We start from the raw sequence: 21,049 nt of genomic DNA, 5'->3' as shown, positions 1-21,049 counted from the left end.
ACTGAAGGCAGAGCCTGGAATGCACAGAATGCTTGGTGCCCCTGCAGCCTGAGAAGAAGAGATCTTTAAACTCACTGTAGAAGAGCTGTTCATTCTTCTCTCTGCAGTGCAGTGCTGATGTAACACAAGGAAGGTAACAGAACAGCTTGGGGAACCCAGCTGTGTCCATACAGACACAAAACAAGGAGCTATTCTTTAAGTGATGCAGTAACACCAAAATCTGTGTTTGGGGCTTTTTCATATGCCGCTAGCCTCAATGAGAATAAAAGCAAACCCAGAGGCAGATGTCCATATCTGATTAGAATAAAGGCAAATCCAGAGGTGGATGTCCATATCTGCTTATGTCAGAAGTAAAAATTAGAGTGTTGTCTCCGTCTTTTAGAATTTTTACAATTGTTTGTAGACAAGAGGCAGAGCCTGGAAACATCCCCTTGGAAAAATACCCTACCAATCCCACTCCTCAGTCTTTCAAACATGACAACAGACAGGCAGTAGCAGCCTGAGCCTGTATCTTCTGGTGAGGGAGAGCCTACCCTGTTATCCAAGTACAGCAATACCCACACCACAGAACTGCCATCACTATCCACTGTTAACCAGAAGAAGATCAAGTCATACCAGAAATAAACCACTGTAGATTTGAGGAATGTTTCTAGATAGAATGGCAGAACAGGAAAGTAACCTTGTACCGTGACAAACATTTGCCGTGGTCCTTACTTTGGGAATTGAATACATAAAGTACAGTATCCCTTACTTACAGGTATGATCAAACAGAAAAAAAAAATTAAAAATTTAAAAATTAAAAAAATAGGGACTTTTTTCCTTTAATTGAAGGAATGAAGTCTTTCCCTAAACATTTCAACTCTCCCCATCATTATGACTCCTGACATAAATGACGCATCTTACATACGAAGTAATAAACTGATTTCCATCTCGGGCAGCCCATGAATGCTGGTTAATCTTTGATCCCTGGGCACACTAAAACTCACCAGCCAAGTCAAGGAGATTAAAAGTGTTTGAATCTTGCAAAAGTAGCTTTACTACCTCTTTTAGTCTTTTCCAAAAGGGGATTATGACTCAAAAACTTCTGACCTTGTCATCATAGGAAACAGTTGCATAACCTGTTAGAGCCTAACATCTGCTGGAGAAAAAAAACCAGTATAATTTCAGAAAGAGGAGTATGTCATTAACACAGCATCATAGTATTTTGCTATTTCTTTTTTTCTTCTACATCAGCAACAGCAGAATTGTTACAAGGCAGAAGGGTTTTCATAAGGCAGTTCAGCAGGCAGCAAAAGTACCACAGTTAGAAGGGGAGCCCAGGTATGCTATTGTCACTTTGTAGGCAGGGTGTCTCATAAAATTCTCTATTGTTGTCATTTCTGTGTGTTTAAACTGGTTGAATTTCCTCCTTCACCTATCTCTAATGGCTTGGTTTTCTCTGCATTGCAGGATTTTATAATCTTTCTCAAACTGCACTATTTTATTGGATTCAGAAAAATGTGCTGTAGCACCATGTTCTCATCTGTGTACAAACACAAGAGCTTTAAATGGAATAGTGACCTTCCTTTCAGGTGGCTCAAAATCTTGCAGAAAATACAATGCAATTGCACTTTGTATTTTAGTGAAACTAAATCTATAAAACTAAAAATAAATTCTTATAAATGTCAAAGGCTAGAGTATCTGCAGAAGTTGTTACAGGATTAATGCTAGCTCAGACCCCCATCTTTTAACTTTAAAAACTTAGGTGCAACTAAGGTAATGTAAATATATTCAGGGAAAAAACATAGGACTCTGCAAGTATCCACTGTATCACTTTTGACTCTCTGCTCCTCTTTCATTTTCCAGTTGTATCATCCATAAATATTGAGTCTAGGCATACTAAATATGGTAGAAGTTGTAATTCACACCTAGAAAAACATTCTATTGGATTTTAAAATTAGTAATTTGGCCTGTTTATCAGCAGTGTGGTGCTTTGTGATCTTCCATTTCATAAGCTACACAAAACCTAAGTCACCTTCTCTCATTTTGTCACATTTTGAGGATCTCTATACTTGTATTTACATGTTCTAGTTTTGCTGAGTTGTAAGCAATTCTAATAAAGATGTTCATAATCGATTTAAGCCCATGCAAAAGTAAAATACTAGTAGCAGATGATAGTACCATTAAATTCAGCATTATTTCACTAGTTTAAGAAACACAAAAGAAAAAAAGAAAGTCTCGCAGTGAGAAGGAACCCAGGGAAAAGGAAAACCTGACAAGGATCTTGGAAAGGCCTTCTGGACACACAGGGTGATTTTGATGGTAATGTTAGGGGATTTTGTTCTTTTCTACCATCAAATTCTAGACCTGGATGTGGGGCTTGTGTTGTCCTAAGTGAATTGGGGTGAATTTGTTGTGTACAAATTGAACATCTCTGCTCCCTCAGGGCGTAGAAAAGGTACAAAGGCTGAAATATGGATGGTGCCTAAATGTTTTTCTAAGGTAATGATGACACAACCACCATGAATTTTGGATCAGCTTTCTGAAATCAAGATGTGGGTATTACAAAAAGTTCTTTGCTCAGTGCCAACTGTGGAAGCATTATGCTGATCTTGATCCTGTGCATAGCAATCTCCTCCAGTCACTGCTACTTAGACACAAAATCCTGGTGTACATTCAACTTCCCTGGCATCCTGGTGCCAAAGATTTTATGGTCATAATTGTTACGTCTGCTTGCTGTTGCTCAACTCAATGGATGATGGTGGTTCCTCATCTTTGACAGGAGTAGGATTCAGAAGGGATTGTACTTCTCTTAAAATTTCATGCTGGTATCAAAGAAAAGAAAATAAAAATTTAAGAAAAGGAAAAAATGTTAAGACACCTAAATATTCGAGTCATATTACTCGGTGAGAATCCCACCCACAGACTCATGGAAATTCTGCATTCACCCTCTCCAAACTGAGTTGCTGCCACCGCCTACTCAAGCCAAAGTCTCCCAAAAAGCTGAAGCTTTTGCTCCATGTGGTGTCCACCATCCCACGGAGTTTGGTGCCAAAATATTCAGTGGTTTCCAGTTTGCTATCTGTTGTGTATCATGCCAGTGGTCCCCCTCTTAATGGTCTTTCTGGGAAACTACTGCATTGCTGTGCTGCTGTAATTACCTCAGGCACAATGTCTGAGGGAAACTAAAATCCATGGTTTTTATAACAGATTGCAAGACTTTATTAGCTATTGATCTTATGTCAGCTGTTGGAGAAAACCTGGAGGAGATGACCACATCTTGAAAAATTCTCATCATTAGAGAAAACTGATCTCATAAAAGGGAGCAGAGAAAATAAATTATGGCAGTTCACAGGAAAGAATAAAAACGGTGAAGAGATGGGTTTTACACATTCACGTCCCTGTTCATTCAATATACTGCATCAGAATTTTACATTTGGGAACCCAGTAAGGAGTCCTGTGATCACCTGAAACCACTTGTAACTAAAATTTTGTGAAAGAGGGAACCAAAGACTGGATCGGATTTTGTGGGATTGGTAATTATCCATATTGTTATTTATGGAAAGAGGATCGACTGGGTAATTCACTACTTTGACCGACAGGAAAATACATGGGGAAAAGTTATTTTCTCACATAGCGGGAGCTGGGGATGATGCTCTGGGGGGAGGAAATAAAAAAAATCCACGGCCGCAGCTAGGGACTGCTTTGTTGCGTTTACCAGCAAGCCGGGCTTTCAGGGACTCAGCCCCGTGACAGACAGCAGCATTCCCGTGCCGCAGCAGCGCGGTCCCGGCAGGAGCGGGCGCGCTTCCCCCGCGCCCCGCGGCGCGGCGCCGCTGGGTCCCGGGCGGGGCCGGCCGGGCTCGGGGGCTCCGGGGCTCCCACCTGCCCTCGGCCGCCGCAGGGCCATGCGGGGCTGCCGCCCGCGATGTTCGCCACGGGCAGGTACAGCATCCCGCGGCCCGTCACCAGGAACCTGGAGGACCTGGACTCGGTGCAGAGCGTCCTGCTGCACAGGTCAGTGCCGGGGACGGGGATGCCGCCCGAGATGGCTTTGCCGAGCTCGGGATGCTCCGGCACTGCTGCCCCTCGGCAGGGCAGGACCCGCCGGGCCGAGGGACCGGGGTGCCTGCGGGTCCCCGGCGAGCTCCCCTGTGGTCCCGGCGGCAGGAAGGGACAGGGGCTGTGAGCCGGGGCCGCCCCGGGGAGCATGGCAAGGCAGGGGGAGGGAAGGGGCGGCTGCCGGAGGGGATCCGAAGCGCCCTGGGGCTTCCCTCCCTCCTTCCTGGAGAAGGGGAGGACGTGCAGGTGAGGGGAGCGACGGGGAGCCCGGGACTCTTACACGTGCAGAGAAAAGTGCTGATGCTCTGGGTACGGATTGATGCTGTTGCATCCATGCCATAAGCGTTTTGAACCCTTCTCTAAGGGAAGGGGATAATGCATTCTAACTCGCACACAAATCCGAGAGGGATGGGAAAGAAATCCCTAAGTGGATGTGCAGGAGGCGGCACGCTGTATGCAAAGCAGCTGCTTTTCCTCCTGCATTCACCATCCCTAACGCGCGATTTTCCACGGTATCCCCCGACAAAGACATCTCGACAATAGGATCTTGCCCAGTAGGCCCGTGCAGGACTCTGAAAGCCACCCTAAATGGCATTTTCCATGTGCTAGCTGACAGCCGCGGAGACTTTACAGAGAAAAACGCATCCCATTCAGCAGAATCCAAGAGAAGCTCATCTCCAGTTCTGCTAAGCGTCAGTTTCCTGTTTCTCAGCCACGCTGGTTTATTTCCAGCTGCACAGAAAAAGCGCACGGGCACTTCCAGTGCCAGCTCCAAGCAGCTCTTGCTATGGAAACTAACAAGCGGTTATTAACTCCAGCTCAAGGCGTCAGACGGAGCAGCCGTGTGAAATCCATTCCTGTGAGCACTGGGGATGCAAACACAGAGCACAGCAAGGAGGATCAGCCTGCTCCGGCACGGCACTCTGAGGCTGCTTTATGCACAATAAGTGTGCTTGTATGCCAACATGACACCGTGAACTTTTCAGTGACTTCACAGAAAATGTTCTGTTTCAGAGCTGGATTAAAAACGTGCTGCCCCGTGGTATTGCTTACGTGAATATATTCTAAGTGGAATAAGGCTACTCATGCCTGCAACATTTGCATGTTGGCTGCAAATAATGGTTTTCTTTTATGCCTGACATGCTTGCTATGCATAGCAGGTGATCCTAAAAAATAAAAAAAAAAAGCATTTTAAACATTTAGGGTGAAGTAAAAGCAGTAGGAAAAAAAAAAAATTAAAATTACAGCTCCTTGTCATTCTGGAGAGAACTCTTAACTCTCCAAGAGTGTTTTTCAAAATAATGAGATGGGTTGTACTACTATTCACAGGTTGTACTGTTCTTCATGGCTGTCTTCGTGTCGGTTTTGTGTTCCTCTGAAATACCTTCTGTGGTCAGAGTTGATACAGAAAGCTCAAGAAGTCAGAATATTCTTTCTATTTCATTTATTGAGTACTAGAGGGTTTGCTCACAAAAATTCTGCTCCTTTGGTGCCAGAGGTCGCCTCCATTCTCCGTGGAGTCTGTTTATATGTAAAAATCACAACTAAAATGACAGCCCAGTGTCACTCTTCAATTCATGCCACTTTGCTGTGGGTGGTCTCTACACAGTCCTGTCAGAGGAGTTGTGAGCAGAAGATTCTGTCATCGCAGTCTTACATGGTTTTATGGAAACCTTATAATCAAAAAATCTTAATTACTAAGGGATCCCTATGAAATATATATTTTTTCCTTTAAGAAAGACTTGGGCAGGGGAGGGGAAAGTTGCATTGCTGACATTAATTTTACAAAAGAGGGAATTATTTCTGACATATTTTGCTCATGCCGTGCACTGGAGGAATGAAAAAACCCAGGAATCAATAGCTGGAATATAATGTCACTCATATTTTTGTGTGGGGCTGTGGGGGTTGTTTTTTCTTTTTCAATAAAGCAGGTATAAGCAAGAAACACAACTGAAAAAACAAAGAGATGAAACAATTTTCCTCTTAGTTTTATCTGCTTGTAACGTATCACATTTTATCAGTGTATCATTTGTGTCCGTCCAGTTGTTGATAGTGCCTTCCTGGAAATATTAAGTGATCTGAAACCAAGCAGAAAGTGAAAAAAATGAAACATTAGCAAGTCACTTAGGGCCTTCTTACCTCATTATCACTAATGAAGAGCTGTAATTTGAAGCATGGAACCAGTGTGTCCTATACCCTGTCTTCTTTTAACTTCAGTCTCCTCCTGAATAAAGGCATAGATCAAGGCAGGCTGTTATTTTTAAAGCACAACAGCTTCTGAAACAGGTTAAGGGGAAAAAAAAAAGTAACAAGAAACTCTTGTTCAGGAAATAAATTCCTACACGTGGATTTAGTTCTTTGCAGGAACAGCTAATCAGCTGTTCAGACAACCTTCAGGCTTTAATTATCCACTCCTAAGTGCTCATTACCCAGTTGTTCACAGTGAGGGTGAGCAGTGCTATTGATGCCAGTGATGTCCCCTGCAAGATTTTTACCATCTGCATGTTAAAAATGGTAACTTAGCATGGAAGGCTCATGGATTCCTTAGTGAGGAGCATCAGCCCCAGCTACTCGGATTAAGTGTAAAGTGTCTGCCAGAAGACAAATTATTTCAAGTCTTGTTCTAATATTTATGCCCAAGAAATGAGAGGCTTTCCTCTCATGAGGGATTGTGTGAGAAAATCTGTGTCTTCACTAAAATAAGATCCTGCTGTGTGAGACATATCCTGCAATCTTTAATTGTTCCCACAGCAGCAAAAATTCCACATTCATTTCAGCGAAGTCTTTAGGTGGCTCCCAGCTACTCCTCTCAGAGGACCAAACCCTTCCATCATCCCTCCACTCATAATATACTGATTCCTATAAAATAGCAAGTGGTGCAAGACCATTGCCTCCTTGAGAGAGAGCCTGTATTTCTCACTTAGTGAGCAAACAACTGGAACCAATTAATCAACTCTTGAACTCAGTGAAATTTAACTAACACAGCACCATCTGGCATTGACTACCACTTCTCTACAGAAACACTTCAGTGTGCTGCTCGGTGTATTAAAAGTGCTTGCAAATGTAAGCACAATTAGGGAGGGTGGGACAGTGTATCTCACCTACTTTCAAATGAAACCATAGTAGAACAAACTTTTTTCTTTGGGGAATGTTTCTGTCTCCCTCTCTGGATAGGTTTGTAGTCTCGATAACCATACAAGAATAATTTATCTGTGAAATCAGGTCTTGTACAGGGACTTCAGAAAGGCCACAGTACTTAATATAGGTATTTTTACTCCAATTGAAGCCTTAATTACATGGATGCGAGTCCAAAACATTTCTATCTGCTAATTCATTTGAAATCACACCTACTAATATACGCTTCCCTAACGCAGTTTCAAGTACAGGAATTTCATACCAGGATTCTGTCACTCCTCTGTAGCGTTCCAGCACTATAAAACCTCACTGCTGAAGCTGTGCAAATATCCCACTGAGCAGAGATTAAATCCAGCACATTGAAAATGTTCCAACAATTTCTCTCCATCCCTTTCCCTACTCACCATGTGTGTCCTGATGGGTTTACTGACACAGCTACACGGCAAGTTGTCTGCAGGGCTGCCATAGATCTTCTTTTTCATGATTGTGAATAATTTAAGTCCTGAAAGCTGAGCAGGGTTTTTGTTTGGTTTTTTTTTTTTTTTTCTTTGTCTCTCTCGACTGTGCATGATTTTACACGTGAAAATTTTAAGGTATTTTAAAATATGCACGGGCTATTTTAAGGTACCTTGTTTGGGTCTGTCACATTCCTTGTTTCTCCTGAACCGCACTGCTCTGCTGACAAACCTAAGGAGATGCTACTTTAATTTCTCACAGCTCGTTTAATTAATATAATAGCACATAAAGTAAAGCACAGAGGCATCCCATTGCTTACCAGTTGACCCGAGAATCACTTTTTACCTCGTGTTTGCCCCTCCTGATCAGTGTTTGGTTACAACGCTCTGGGCCTCACCCCAGGACTCCCGAGTTTCACTAAGGGCGTCCTTTATGGGACGGGTGCTGGGGCCTTGGAATCAGGCAACTAAATAAAGTCTGGTTCTCCATGATGCGTTTCTGTTGAGCCAGGGAAAGTCGTTCGAGGGCTGTGGGGGATGAGCCCGTGGAAATTCCCACTACAATGGAGGATTTATCCCCGCGGAGCGACGGCAGCGCGGCCTCCCACGGCCGGGCCCTCGCGCTTCCCGCCGTTTCCATGGCGCGCGGCGGCGCCGGCCAATGGGAGGGCGCGGCGCGCGTCACGTGCCCCTCCTGGCGCGCGGCTGTCATGGCGTCCGGCGGGAGCGATGCTGCTGAGGGGATGGAGCCGACCGGGGCAGAAGGCGCTGAGCCCGCGGGCACCGGCAGCGAGAGCGGCTCCTGCGGCTCCTCGTCGTCTGTGAGCTCCGAGTAAGGGCGGGGCCGGGAAGGGCGAGTGGCGGTGGCCGGGGGCTGTGCGGGGGTCGCGCCGCCCCTGCGCAGGGGAGCCCGGCGGGAGGCGGTGGGAGCCCCCCGGCGCTGAGGGCGGTGCGGGCCTGGCCTGGCTTGGCCTGGCCTGGCTCGGCTCTAGGAGCAGAGAGCGGTGTGAGGTTTGTGGCAGTGTCTCTGCAGAAGCCTGGCTGTAAAGCGGCGGGCGTTCAGCTCGGGCAGTCCTTGCACCGAGTCCCACATCACAGCGGGCAAGCAGAGGGGATGGAGGGACTTTGGCACTTGCTTTAGCAAGAAAGGTGTAGTCTTAGTCTTTTAGTGTCCTAAGTAAGAAGGCAGTTCTGTAATAGTACATATTTTAAAGTTATAAATGCAACCTCCGGGGCTTTAATTTATTTGTAACTTTTTTTTTTTAATCGGATGAAGTTAAAACATTAACTTGGGTTCCCTGTGTTAAAACAGCTCTGCCTGACACTTCAAATGTGTATTTCAGGGCGTAATTAATAGCATTTCATGCAGCATGTTATTTTCATCACGCTGTGTGTGCAGTGGAGGTAAAAAAAAAGATTTAAGTGAGAGAAGTTAGAATTGTGTTCAAGTGTAGTTTAATTCATAGCTGCCCTGTACCTCTGGCTCAGAGACAAAGCTGTTGTATGTACACCTACCTTTATTCCTATATTTATAAGCTAGAAGTCAACTGTAACATTTCAGCCTGAAGCCATGGTTTTTTATATTTTGTGTGTTTGGGTTTTTTTTCGTTTCTCAATTCTTTAATCTAAAATGCTTTTTTACTGTCATTCTTTATATATGTTTAGGGAATAAAGCTGTTCCAAAGACTTCAGCACATAACACATCTAATGTTAATATCTGTAATACTTTAAATAATTTATCTATATAACAATTTATCCAGCAGAACTTGGATCCTTTCTTTCCTAAATGGACCATTTCAGTCAGCACAGCTTTTCAGACTTTTATCCCAAAGAAAAAATACATATGTGGGATCAGAGAAACTACTCTTAGAGAAATGCAGGCCTTCAAGTTTTTTAGCTCCCCTGACTGAAGCTTCCAGTCCTAGAGGCAAGTTGAGGTTATTGTGTAAGCACTTGTTTTGACACGAGGGAAAAGAGATCAAAATAAGATTTATTTCTTTTTCCTCTTTTTTCTTTCCTTGCTTGGTTTAAATTTATCGTGACACTACAGCACTGGGGGAGAAACCTCTCATCCTAGGTGCAGGCTTCTTGTTTCAGATTTGCTTTTCCAGATGTCTGTGTGGATCTGTATGGGGAAACTGGGAGTTTTTTTACAGTACAATTCCTTCTTGACTTCTCTCTGGAGTGGTTCTGTTTGGGTGAACCCAGAGTAAACACCAGATATGCCCACACCGTTTTCTTTTCCCGTGGTCCATATTGTTCTAATAAAAACAGAGAATAAACCTGGAGAACATGAGTGTATGAATTGACAGCCAGGTTGAAATTTTGACATCTACCCCAAAGAAGAAACAGCTTTTCCAAAGATCACGGTCTCTTTTAAAGAGGGAATAAAAATCCTATCATACATGACAGGAGTTTTGCTAATCCAGATGTTATTTCTTTGTAAATTTCTAGTGTTTCATTTTTGTTTGGTTTTTTTTGGGGGGGGGTGGGGGGTGGTTGGTTTGGTTGGGTTTTGTTTGGGGTTTTGGAATGGAATTTTTTGTTTGTTTGGTTTTGCTTAATTTTGCTTACATACGCCAGAATGTGGGAGGACTCCTTAAAAAGCAAACCAAGGAAAAGTTCTTCTCTTGTTATTTCTTGCCTACCATCTTCTGAGAGACGTTGAATGAGAAAGACTGTGCCCTTGACAGCCTTTAGGTTTTCTTAGCATTCTGATACTTTGTTGAATAAGAGCTCAGGATTTGGAGTGAAACTCAGCAGAAATCACAAATTTGGATTTATCCCTCAGGCATAGCCAAATTATCACAGGTGGTGGCTCTTCCTTTAAACAGTGTATTTGGGCAAAAAAAGCTAATAAATGCAGAAGAGCTAGATGATGTTTCATCCTGCAAGACCCATAGACTTTTCTCAATCGCTTGGGCTCCTGAAAGAGAGCAGTGCCAATGTTTTCTGTATTGCTAGTCCAGCCAGATCCTCTTGTTGAGCCCCTAAAGGTGCTCTGATGCAATGTCTTTATAATGTTCTCTGTTCAGCTAAACTTTGGAACTTTATCATTTATCTGTGCTTGTAAATTAGTGCTCCGTTTGAATATTTATTATTACCTTTAAATCTGATTTGCACTCTTTATTCAGTACTAATCTAGTGTAAAATGTATTAATGTTAACATTAAACTACTGTATATAATTATGATGAAAATCTCCAGTCTTGTTTTTCCTTATATGATTTTTCTGAAACAGAGAGACCTCTTTCTCATCTGGTTAGGAAGAATTAACTGGTCTTGTCTTTTCCTGAAAATCTTCCATGCAGAGCATTCCAGATAATTAAACCTCTGAGTACTCTTCTTATTTTGGCCGTTGTTGATTCTCATCTATCTGGAGTAACACTCCATGGTTCACCTTGAGGTTCATTTCGTCTGTTGTCCCTCAGCAGGCATTTTTTTTGGTGGTTTTGTTTTTTTTTTCCTCAGCAAAAAGAGTATGAGTTCCTCCAGTCTCCTTCCCTTTAAGTGTGTTTATAGGCTACTTAGCATTTGTCTCTTTGTTCTGGGTATGTTCCAGTTATTACATCTTTCTTAAAATCTGCTATCCAAAACTGGACATGGCTGACACATCACTGTTGCCAAATTAGGTCAAAAATTTTTTTGCACCGTGCTGATGATGTTTCTGTTACATCCTAGAGCTACTTTGCTTTTCCTTTGCAGAAGTGTCTTACTCTTGGCTTCGGGTGATCCATGCCAGCTGCCAGATCTGTTTCTGTAGCAGTGCTGCCTCTTTGCATTTTTAGTATTTTTGCATCTGCTGTTTGGAGCTTGGCTTTTAAAAACTGTTACCTAGATTTCATCTTGGATTGTTTTGGGGTTTTTTAATGTTAAATCTAAGTGATTTTTAAAATGTTTATCTTCTCTTCCCAAAGGACTGTCAGTGCAGTCTGTGTTCCCATAGCATTACAGAATATCCTGAGTTAGAAGGAGCCCACAAGGAAAAACAAGTCCATCCTCAGGCTCTGCACAGGATGACCTCAAAAAACCATGCCATGATTATATTACAAATGCATAAGGGAAAAAAAATGGGAAAGAACAAATAGAATGGACATTTTTTTCTTAAGAGAAAGTCCCATTGTGCACATGAATGTAATTACTAATTAAAATTTGCATGTCAAAGAAATGTTTGTTTTCTGAAAAGAGAATACTGCTTTTTGCAATAGCTGGTTTTCTCTCAGGCATTTGAAGAAACTATTTTACTGGAGAGAGGGATGTCTTTCCTTGCCATATCCATCATTTATCTAAAACAAACTCTAACCCTCATGGCAGACTTCAAGCAGTTGAGCTGTCAATGTTCAGGAGGCAACTGTTTTTTTTCCTGCTTTTTATTCAACCCTTGCACTCTCTCTGTCTCCTCCCTACTTAAAATAATCAGAGCTCTCTTGCATAGTGATCTTCCTTATCAGAACCCACTGATCATTCTTCTTTCTTTTCCAGTGACCTTGAGCCTGAGTGGTTGGATAGCGTGCAGAAAAATGGAGAATTATTTTACTTGGAATTAAGTGAAAGTGAAGAAGAAGTTCTGCTTCAGAACAGCTGTCCAGAAATGCCAGCAGTGAATCATGTCAGGTTTCGTGAAAATGAAGCTGAAATTATTCAAGAGGGATCGCGAAAGGAAAGAAAGTATGAACTGAAGAAATGGACCAAAATGCTAAAAAAGAAAAGTCTTTTACCAAAGCGTTCCAGTAAGAAAGGCAGTGGAAGCTGCAACCAGGAACCCTCTGGTCCTACTTCCATATTGAAACACCAGTCTGCTCATAAAACGGGTGTCACTGTTCAGCAAAAGTACAAAGATGTATCTGTTTATGTAAATCCCAGAAAGCTCTACAATGCTGGGGAAGAAGAGCAGCAGAGGCTGCTGGAGGCCTTAGTAGGGATTGTCCATCAGTCTTCGTGGAGCAGCAGAAGAGTGGAAAAACAAGGCAGGAGGGATAAAACCACCAGAGGAGTCAGTGAAGAGAAGCTTGTGGTACATGGCTTGGTGCCAGGTAGTTCTGCAATAAAAACAGGTCAAATCCTGATTGGTAAGTAACTGAAGGAATAGCTGACTTCTGCACTCTTCCTTTAATATGAAGATTTATGGGGTTTTTGCTGTTAGAGGCAGCTGACTTGAATATTCCTGAGATGTAAGCAACTGCATCAGTTCTCAAGGGATTATTTTAAGTCAGTGTCATTGCATCTGATGGTTTATCTAGTCAGTTTTACTGTATTACTGCTTTTAAGAACATGTGGCATAACCTGAAAGGTGTTAGGAGATGACCATCCCTTAGTGTTCAGAGCAGCTTGGAGCAAGAAATACCTCCCCCTACCACCTTTAACTTTGGGTTTTAACTGAGGATTTGATCAGTAGATAAGTGGAACTGGAGCAAGCCTCCAATCTGCCAGATACTGTGTTTAGATTTCATTCTTCTCCACAGCATCCCCCTTAGATAAAAAAGCCTTACCGCTTTAAATATATATTATATTTATATATGCTTTAAATGGGTTTTGTATCATAAAAATGAGGGGAAAAAGTACTGAGTAAGATACATTCTTAATGTTACAAACTTTCTCCACAGCCTTGTTTGGTTATTTTTCTGTTTAGCAAGTCCAACAGCAGCTTCCTCTGCAGCTGTGACTTTGGGAGGCTCCAAATCCATGGCAGGGCTGCAGTTTGGGAAGGCAGTGAGCCAGTACAGCCTTTGTTTTGGTTTGGCTGCTTGGGCACTTCCATGAGCTGAGGAAATAACCTGGCAGGAAACTAACCCAGAAGAGAAATCGGCTTTCTAGTATTTTCCTAGTGGAGTAAGTTAAACTTGGGTCACAGAAGGTCTGACAGGCACCCAAACGTGAATGATGGAGGGGAATGAACTGCTGTGAGGGGTAATGAGGGAGCAGAAATACTCCCACTCTCAGCACTGAGGCCACTCAAAACTTGGCACTCACAGGACATCAACCTCGGAGACAGTAAATGTGAGACAACCAGGCCACATCTGTAAAGGGTGAAAGATTACTTAATTACTCTTGAAGCTGTTTGCTCACAGAGTAGGAGAGCGAAGATGTGATGTTGGTTAGAAGATCATTAAAAATCTTAATGCTATAATTAGCACAAATCCCACAAAGTCAGCATGAGTGCTTTTGAAATTCCAGTGTTGTGTGTGTAAAAAGGCACATAGTGCTTCAACTGGCTGATTGCTCCAGCGTGTGTTTTTAGTAGAGATGCTAGAGAATACTCCAGAGGGAAAATTGGATAACTTTCAAATTTTACCAGCAAGAACTGATTAGTCAAAAAGTGTGGGGGATGTGGGCTGAGGGGGAGGAAAGAGTGAGTTTCAACTCGATCTGCTTAAGGGTGTTTAATCTAATTAGTGTAAGAGTGGGTGTTTGTAACCTGCAAGTTAATTTTGGGACACAGATTTATAAATAACATTTTTGTGAGAGCAGGTGTGAAGTCAGAACAGTGTAGGTAAATACCAGATCCAGGAGATCAAGCTGACCTAGCTAGAGATAGTATTTCATCTGCTGCACTTAATACTTCCCAGAGCTAGTGAGCATAAAAACTGTGGGGTTTTTTTGTTTGTTTGTTTCAAATAGCAGAACATTTAGCTTAATCTAAGAAGAGTCTTGCACTTTATTATGACCTAGGCTATCATCAGCACTTGCCTTGTTTTTTGCACATTGAAAATAAGCATACTGGGGTTATTCAGCTCTTAACTGGGAAAATGAGCTGTGTTCAGTGCCAACAGTGGAAAATGTATAATTTTCATATAAAAATACTTTCAAATTATATATCTATAGTGAAGCTGAGTACTCTGGAATTTTTATGTGGTGTCTAGAAATAGGGATGCTCTGCATAAATTTTATGCTCAGATTTCAGTCTTGTCTGCATAAAGAATATGCAGTAAAAAAAATTCCGTTCTTGTCAAAAATCTGTCCGGTTTACTGCTTCTGTACTCCGCATCACAGAGTGGGACTGTTGTGGTGTACACCCAAAGCCTGATTTAGAATCCAGTAGAGCTCAATAGATAGCTCCTCAGAGTGTCACAGGAGCTGAAGTTGGACAAAAAGTTCAAGAACAATAACAGAAGAACTTTGCCTTTCAGTTGTTCTTGATTATAGTAGGTTTTCGGAGTCATGTGGAGAATTGTGGACACAGCCACTAAAGGATGTTTTTTGTGGTCATTCTAAAACTGAAGAATTAGCACAAAAGTCAGCAGCTTCTTAGGCCATCACAAGGGAGGAACACCTGATCAGCACAGCACAATGCCTGCTGGCTGCTCTGTTTATAGCTTTGTTCATCTCCATTGACATGTATGTGCATAAACATTAACCTCTTCTTGTTTCGCTTTATAATATTTCAGTGGCCTTCAGTGGTCGAGACCAGCTTGGCAGTAGTCTTTTGTGAGGCAATTCCAAATTATATTTTCCTTTAAAAAATACATGCTTTAAAATGATATCTGGTTGTCTTCCTTGTGACCGGTTTGCAGCACTCATTTTTCACTCACAGAATGGTTTATGCTTCAGCATTTTTAGTAGAAGTAACTTCTTTTTCCATCCTTAATAATCACTTTCCTCAGGTGGCTTCTCGTATTTGTTTTGAAATGTGTATCCCTTATAGCTTTGAACACTTAAAACATCTGTTTATTATTTGTGCAATACACTTTAATTTTTGGTTTTAAGATTGCATATGGAAGTCGTAAGTCTTGTTCCTGTACTTTATTAAACAAGTGGAATGCAGGCACTGACCATATGAAAGTAAATACAGCGATTTTGCAAGCTAAAAAACCCTGCTGCTTTGTAACTCTAAAAAGATGGCACTCTATCCATGTGTTGTTTATCAGTTCATTTATCTTTTCTTTTTACATTTAGCAGGCCAGCACCCATCTTAAATTTTTGAAACAGGAGAGCCCTCATTAATTTTTAAACTCGTCGCCACTTTCATTTTGGTTAAGAAGAAATACATTTGCTTCTATCTTCTGCTTTTTAAGTGTCTTTCATATTTTTGACAGAACATTTTCCTTGCTTCAGTTGATTTGCAACATTATGCAAAGCTTGGTCTGCTGTGGAAGACTTTGAGCATATCTTCAAAGAGCAAAAACTTCTCAAAATACTCACATTTAGGTTCTGACAAATAAGGGTTGTTATAGATAATGCCATTATAATTTGGTTCCCATCCCACCTTCAAATTGAAACCTGTTGGATTCACACTAGGAAAAAGTTCTTGTAAATGCTGATAAGCATCATCTTTACCATAGTAAAAATAAAAAATTAATTCCAATGACACTGGAAATACAGAAAAGCTCTTGTCACTAGCAAAGCGTAGTGTTTTTATCCTCCTTGAAGGTGTCTTATTGCTCCCATAGCCAAATAGCTCAGCATGAATCTTCTCACTTGATCAGTATGTACAATTGTCAAAAATTTGTGAAAACTCCCCACTGACAAGAATTAACTGTGCCTGATAGTAAAGATGGGCTATGATAATCCCATTTTGAACATGTATGCAAAAGCTACAGGTACTGTTGCTAACTTCACTTGAAAGGTCCATAACCTTAGAGTCCTGTCAGGAAAGAAAGCCCTTGAAAGGATCAAAATATTGGGAGAGATTGAGATTTTTATGTGGAATTGCCATACATGGTGTATTTGTTGAAAAGACTCTCCAAAGTAGAGATTTTGGGCTCACAAGATGGAAATAGCATTTGTGTAAGCTTTGCTGTGCTCTCACTGTGGCGTTTGGGATGTGGCTTTTGTTCTTTTAATGTCCTGTTGAAGCACAGCAGCACTGGTTTGGATGAAAGCAGCCTGCTAACTACAAAACAAGTAATTGATCTGCCTTTCTTTAGGAGGAATGCGTTCCATAGCTTGCCTTTTTTGGAGAGGCATATGGGAACTTTTATAAGTGCTCCCACCGAGTCATTACCAGGAACAGAGAAAACTAAGTATCAGGATTCCATGACAAGATTGTCCTCCATCCTCTCCCAAGGGAGCAACTTGATTCTCATGATTTCAGAAAAAAAATCTGCACTTCCCATCACAGTGTGGAAGTGGTGCTCACTTGCCAGTAGGTGTCCCTTGGCTTAGTGCAGTGGGGAGTGGGGATCTAGTTTTAGAAATGGTGCCTGCAGGTTATCTCTAGGGAGAGGATGGTTAACAGAAGTCATAGTCTTGTGCCTCAAGTGGCAAAGAGATGGGCAATGCAGAAATAAATGTTCTAGGAATGCCACCAGTGCCAAAGACTTGCCTAAGCTTTCTCCTTAAAGAGCAGGAATAATTCTATCATCTGTGTGCAGACTGGGTGTTTGGGATCAACACACACTGGTCTTAGCTGCTGCTGACTGGATGGGAGAAGTCTCTTCTGATGAGAACAAATAAAATAGAAAGAATTCCTGCCTCGCCTCTTTCTGTTTCATCACTCAAGTAAAGCTCAGCCCTGCTTTAACATTGTGCAGAGAACATGTATGGATGTCTTACAGTTTCTTTGTGAACTGAAAATCTTTCCACAGTAAGTGATGGAACACAAAAGCTTGATCAAGTATTGTTATGACATTTAAGTCATTAAACTTCATTCCTTACAGAGAGCCATAGAGGCATACAACAGTTTGGGATGGAAGAGTCCCTAAAGGCCATCTAGTCCTAACCCCACACTACACCCACCCAACCTGACCTTGAGCACTTCCAGGGATGGGGGATCCACAGCTGTACTGGGCAACTTGTGCCAGGGACTCACCACCCTCACAGGAAAGAATCTCTTCTTAATACATAATCTAAACCACTTTCTTTCAGAAGGACTGTCTTTTTTCTAAAGATAAATTTATTGACTTAAGGAATGATATCCTGGAGCTGCCTGAAGAAAGTTCCTCTTCTCTACTGCAGTGGCTCACTGCATCTGTAAAAATGCAACTGAGTGATACTTTATTCTGATGTTTCTCCCTGTAATTCAGTGATGTTTTAGATTGGGGTGGTTTGACTTAACTCTGCAGACCATTGAGTTAGACCAACTTAAACAATTGCAAAAGCTATTTACACTTATTTCACTTAACCTGAATTGTTTAAGCATTAAGTAAGTAAAATTAGATTAAACTCCATACAGTTGTATAATTTTTTTTACATAATTAATGTCTGAAAACCTGAATCATTCTGTCTTTCCGTAAGTTTTTCACACTGCTAAAGGGCAAGAAACAATTCTCAAATAAAATGTAGATATCAAGCTCTTACAAAGTACAACTTGTGTGTATTAACTCTTTCAGTGCAGTTAATTGTCACACTGAGTAGATCTTGTGGTCATGTCCTGTTTTAAGACTACTCGGGGTTTGTAATTTTACATAGCTCATACTTTGCCCAGTGATGTTATTTATTCTGTTACTTCATAGTCTCTGTTCTTTGACTGTTGTAGTGTGTGGCAAAAAGAAAAGTAAAAAGTAAAAAAGAAAAAAAGCAAACAGCCACCCTCACTGCCTCCTCCCCCAATTCTGGAAAAGCCATACTAATCAGTAAAGTGTATCAAGTTGCTCTTCTGTGATAGGGATACAGCATTTTCTGGCAGATGGAAGGCAGCCTTACAGGACTGCTTGGGCTGTGTGCTGTGGAAAGCTGTTCCATGTATGGTCCATGATTACATTTTTACCAATTGGATGGAATAAATATTTACTGCTGCAATGAAAGTTTTACATGTGTACATTAGGCATTGAATAAATAAAACACTTGGGGTATGTAACATGTAAATACTGATGGCTCTTCTCCTTTCGAAGTGTCTTTGTCTATTCCACCCTGGGAGATGCAGTTCCAAAACATTCCCTCAAGTGCTAAGGTGTGGACATCTTCACAAAGTGTGTGCAGCTCCTCTGAATGGCTTTACAACAGAATTCCTAAGGATCCAGTCAAACAAACAGAGCACAAACAACTTTTGTTTAAGCAGATGAGCTGAAGATGAGTACAAGAGCAATTTATGCTTTCTCTTGCAGTTGCAAATAATGATCTTTAATACAGTGTTCTTAACAAGGAACATAGTAATCCTGTTTATAATTCTTGTTATATTAGAGTAGCCTGAGTGCTCTGCTTTTCATTACTAATTTTCTGTCCTGGGGCTCTGGCATGGACTTACTGAGTTCCTTTTAAATGCTGCTTAACTTTCAGCTTTTCTGTCTTTGAATTACTGTTGTGTTGAAGATTTGACAAGCTAAAACTTAACTGTGCTGTGCATCAAGAAACACACAGGTTGGGGAGAGAGCTCTTTCCTGAAAAAGAAAAACTTTAAATGTTTTTATATGTAGAATGAAATGTAACATTGTCTTGGTTTTGCATTCAGGAGTAGTAATGACTTTCCTTTTAATGTAAAAGAAGAGTGAGCAACTGGTTATTGCCTGGTGTATTAAAGAGGAATACTGCTTCCATTTTGGAGGTATTCAGTGTTTCCTTGCTGATGGTTAGGTAAGAAGTGTTCTGTCTCTTGTTGGCCTTGATTTTGTGTTGCACTGATTCTGAGCAATCAACCTTGTACCTGGGAAGAAGCCCAGTTGAAGTTTGAAGGTATTTAAAAACAAGGTAGAACATAGAAAAAATGGTAACTGTCAGTTTTCTTCTTGAGCATTCCGTGTCCTTGAATAGATTCCCAGGGAACTGAGAGACCTTAGAGACTCAGGCTGTGCTTTTCCATAGCGTGCATGTCATTAGCACCGTGTCAGTTTGAGCTGAGCAAATCTTCTCTCTGGAAAATTGAAATACACACTGAACCTTACAGTGGTTCAGTGCTTTATTTCTGCAGTTGATGACATCTTTGTTGCCAAGTCAAGGCTTAAAATACAACTATGCTAAACGTGCACTTTTTCTGCAAATCCATATCCTTTTTCTAATCCCTTTCCACTGCCCGAGTGATGAACACCATGTTAATCATCTCGGAGAGGATGTGGAGGTACTTTCTAGGGGAGTCTTTGTGCAGTTCAAGCAAAATAAAACTTGTTCATGGGAGCTCTTGGTATTTTTAGTTCACACATAAGAATGACCTTGGAATTGAGTCACTTTCAGTGTTAAGTAAGAAGCTGATTTATTTTATTTCCCTATCTACAGAAGATACAAGCTAGAAACTAATTAATTAATCTTCATAAGAGAAGGCAGAGACAACTGAAAGTGCCACCAAATAACAGCAAGTAGAAAATAAGGCCTATTTTGTTGCTCTAAAGTTGAATATTTGCCTCATTAAAGGAACTAATGAACACCAAATCCTGGAAGTCACTTCTTACAGTTTTTGTCATAAATTTATGTTGCTTCATCTTAGGTAGTTTGCTCTTTATATATTCTATATATACCTTTATAGAGAAAGTTTTTTAGAATTCTCTGGTTAGGGTCTGCAGCACCTTCTGATTTCCACTCTAGCTGCTTTCTCACCTAGGCTCTGCTCACCTTGTGTTTAACCAAGAGATTCTTAATTTCCCATTGTTCTAATTTCTAATTTTCTAATTTAATAGTTTAATTAATGGTGTTAATTTCCCATGTTGCTGCAGTATTACATCTGTTTATCTAATCCAATTTGATTTCTTTTTTCTTGAGCACAGGTGAATAGGACTGTAAAGAATACTCTGGATGGGATCACTCACCTACATTCCAAGAAAAGGCCAAACAGTGAATGGTCCAAACCCCTTTATTTTTGCTTTCCAATTTCTATTCAAGTCTATGTAGTTTTATCTGTTGATGTTATTTTACTTCTATGTTTTCTAGTTTCACAAGTAAGTTTTCTTTTCCACAGGTCTCATATCTGTCTTGCACACTTCATGCTTAAACATACATCTTTTTGAGGGGGATGTGGCATAGGTTATCAATTAATCACCACTGGGATACTTCTTGAGAATATTTTCCTTCACTTCGCATAGAAATCCCAGTTTGATTTTTGTACTTTAAACTGGAGTGTGGATTTTAAGTTTGTAAACTATAATTTGGTTGTGTTTGCTCTTGTAGGTGGTGTCTTTAATTTTTCAAACCTTTTCCTCTTGCAGTTAATGACTTTGTCTTTGGGATCCTAAGGGTTTTTTTCCCCATTTTCAGTGATGGTAAGGGTGTCAGATGTAAAAAACACAAGATGCCATTAGGCAGGAAAAACTGGTAGATAAAAACATGGAGAAGAGGACCCACAGCAGGGGACAAGGAATGGAAGAGAAAAGACTAAGTTGAGGAATTTGCTGTGTTTTCTGGTCAGGTAACAAGAGTGATACAAGCCTGGTTGGAGGGGAGAGGCTCCAATTGGAGAATTGTTACACAGGAGTGTCACCAAGATGATCATAGGGATGGAGCACTTCTCTTTAGAAAAGGCTGAGAGAATTGGTATTGTTCAGCCTGGAAAAGAGAAGCTTCATGGTTAACTAATTGTGGCTTTGAAGTACCTGAAGGGAGCATACAGGAAGGATGGGAA

At 41.2% G+C, this 21,049-nt stretch overlaps 1 protein-coding gene and 1 long non-coding RNA gene across 7 annotated transcripts in view; one reads left to right on the top strand and one right to left on the bottom strand.

The window, feature by feature from the left end:
• Positions 1-3,820: 3,820 nt before the first annotated feature.
• INTU (inturned planar cell polarity protein) overlaps positions 3,821-21,049 on the top strand; it is a 39,480-nt gene continuing 22,251 nt past the window's right edge. For 2 of the 5 annotated variants that reach the window (XR_015287288.1, XM_086890523.1), the window contains exons 1-2: positions 8,139-8,463; positions 12,112-12,698. Coding sequence is in view for 3 of the 5 variants with exons in the window: in XM_086890523.1 (XP_086746649.1) it covers positions 8,195-8,463; positions 12,112-12,698 (856 nt within the window). In the remaining 2 variants the exon portion in view is untranslated. Of the gene's footprint in view, positions 3,997-8,138; positions 8,464-12,111; positions 12,699-21,049 lie in introns of those variants that run through there. The other 3 variants (XM_086890525.1, XM_086890524.1, XR_015287289.1) reach the window with 3 other exon arrangements.
• LOC111929063 (uncharacterized) lies at positions 5,474-8,239 on the bottom strand. 2 transcript variants are annotated; one of them, XR_015287296.1, is made up of 5 exons: positions 7,952-8,239; positions 7,805-7,863; positions 7,581-7,685; positions 6,181-6,265; positions 5,474-5,714 (listed from the first exon to the last, which is right to left on the bottom strand). It is a non-coding gene; the product is annotated as an uncharacterized LOC111929063 (long non-coding RNA). The 2 variants fall into 2 exon arrangements; XR_015287297.1 differs by having other exon boundaries at positions 7,978-8,178.

This window comes from Cyanistes caeruleus, chromosome 5 (genome assembly GCF_971803275.1).
Source record: "Cyanistes caeruleus chromosome 5, bCyaCae1.hap1.1, whole genome shotgun sequence".
In the NCBI taxonomy this organism is placed as follows: Eukaryota; Metazoa; Chordata; class Aves; order Passeriformes; family Paridae; genus Cyanistes; species Cyanistes caeruleus.
This window is presented reverse-complemented; position numbering and strand designations above follow the sequence as displayed.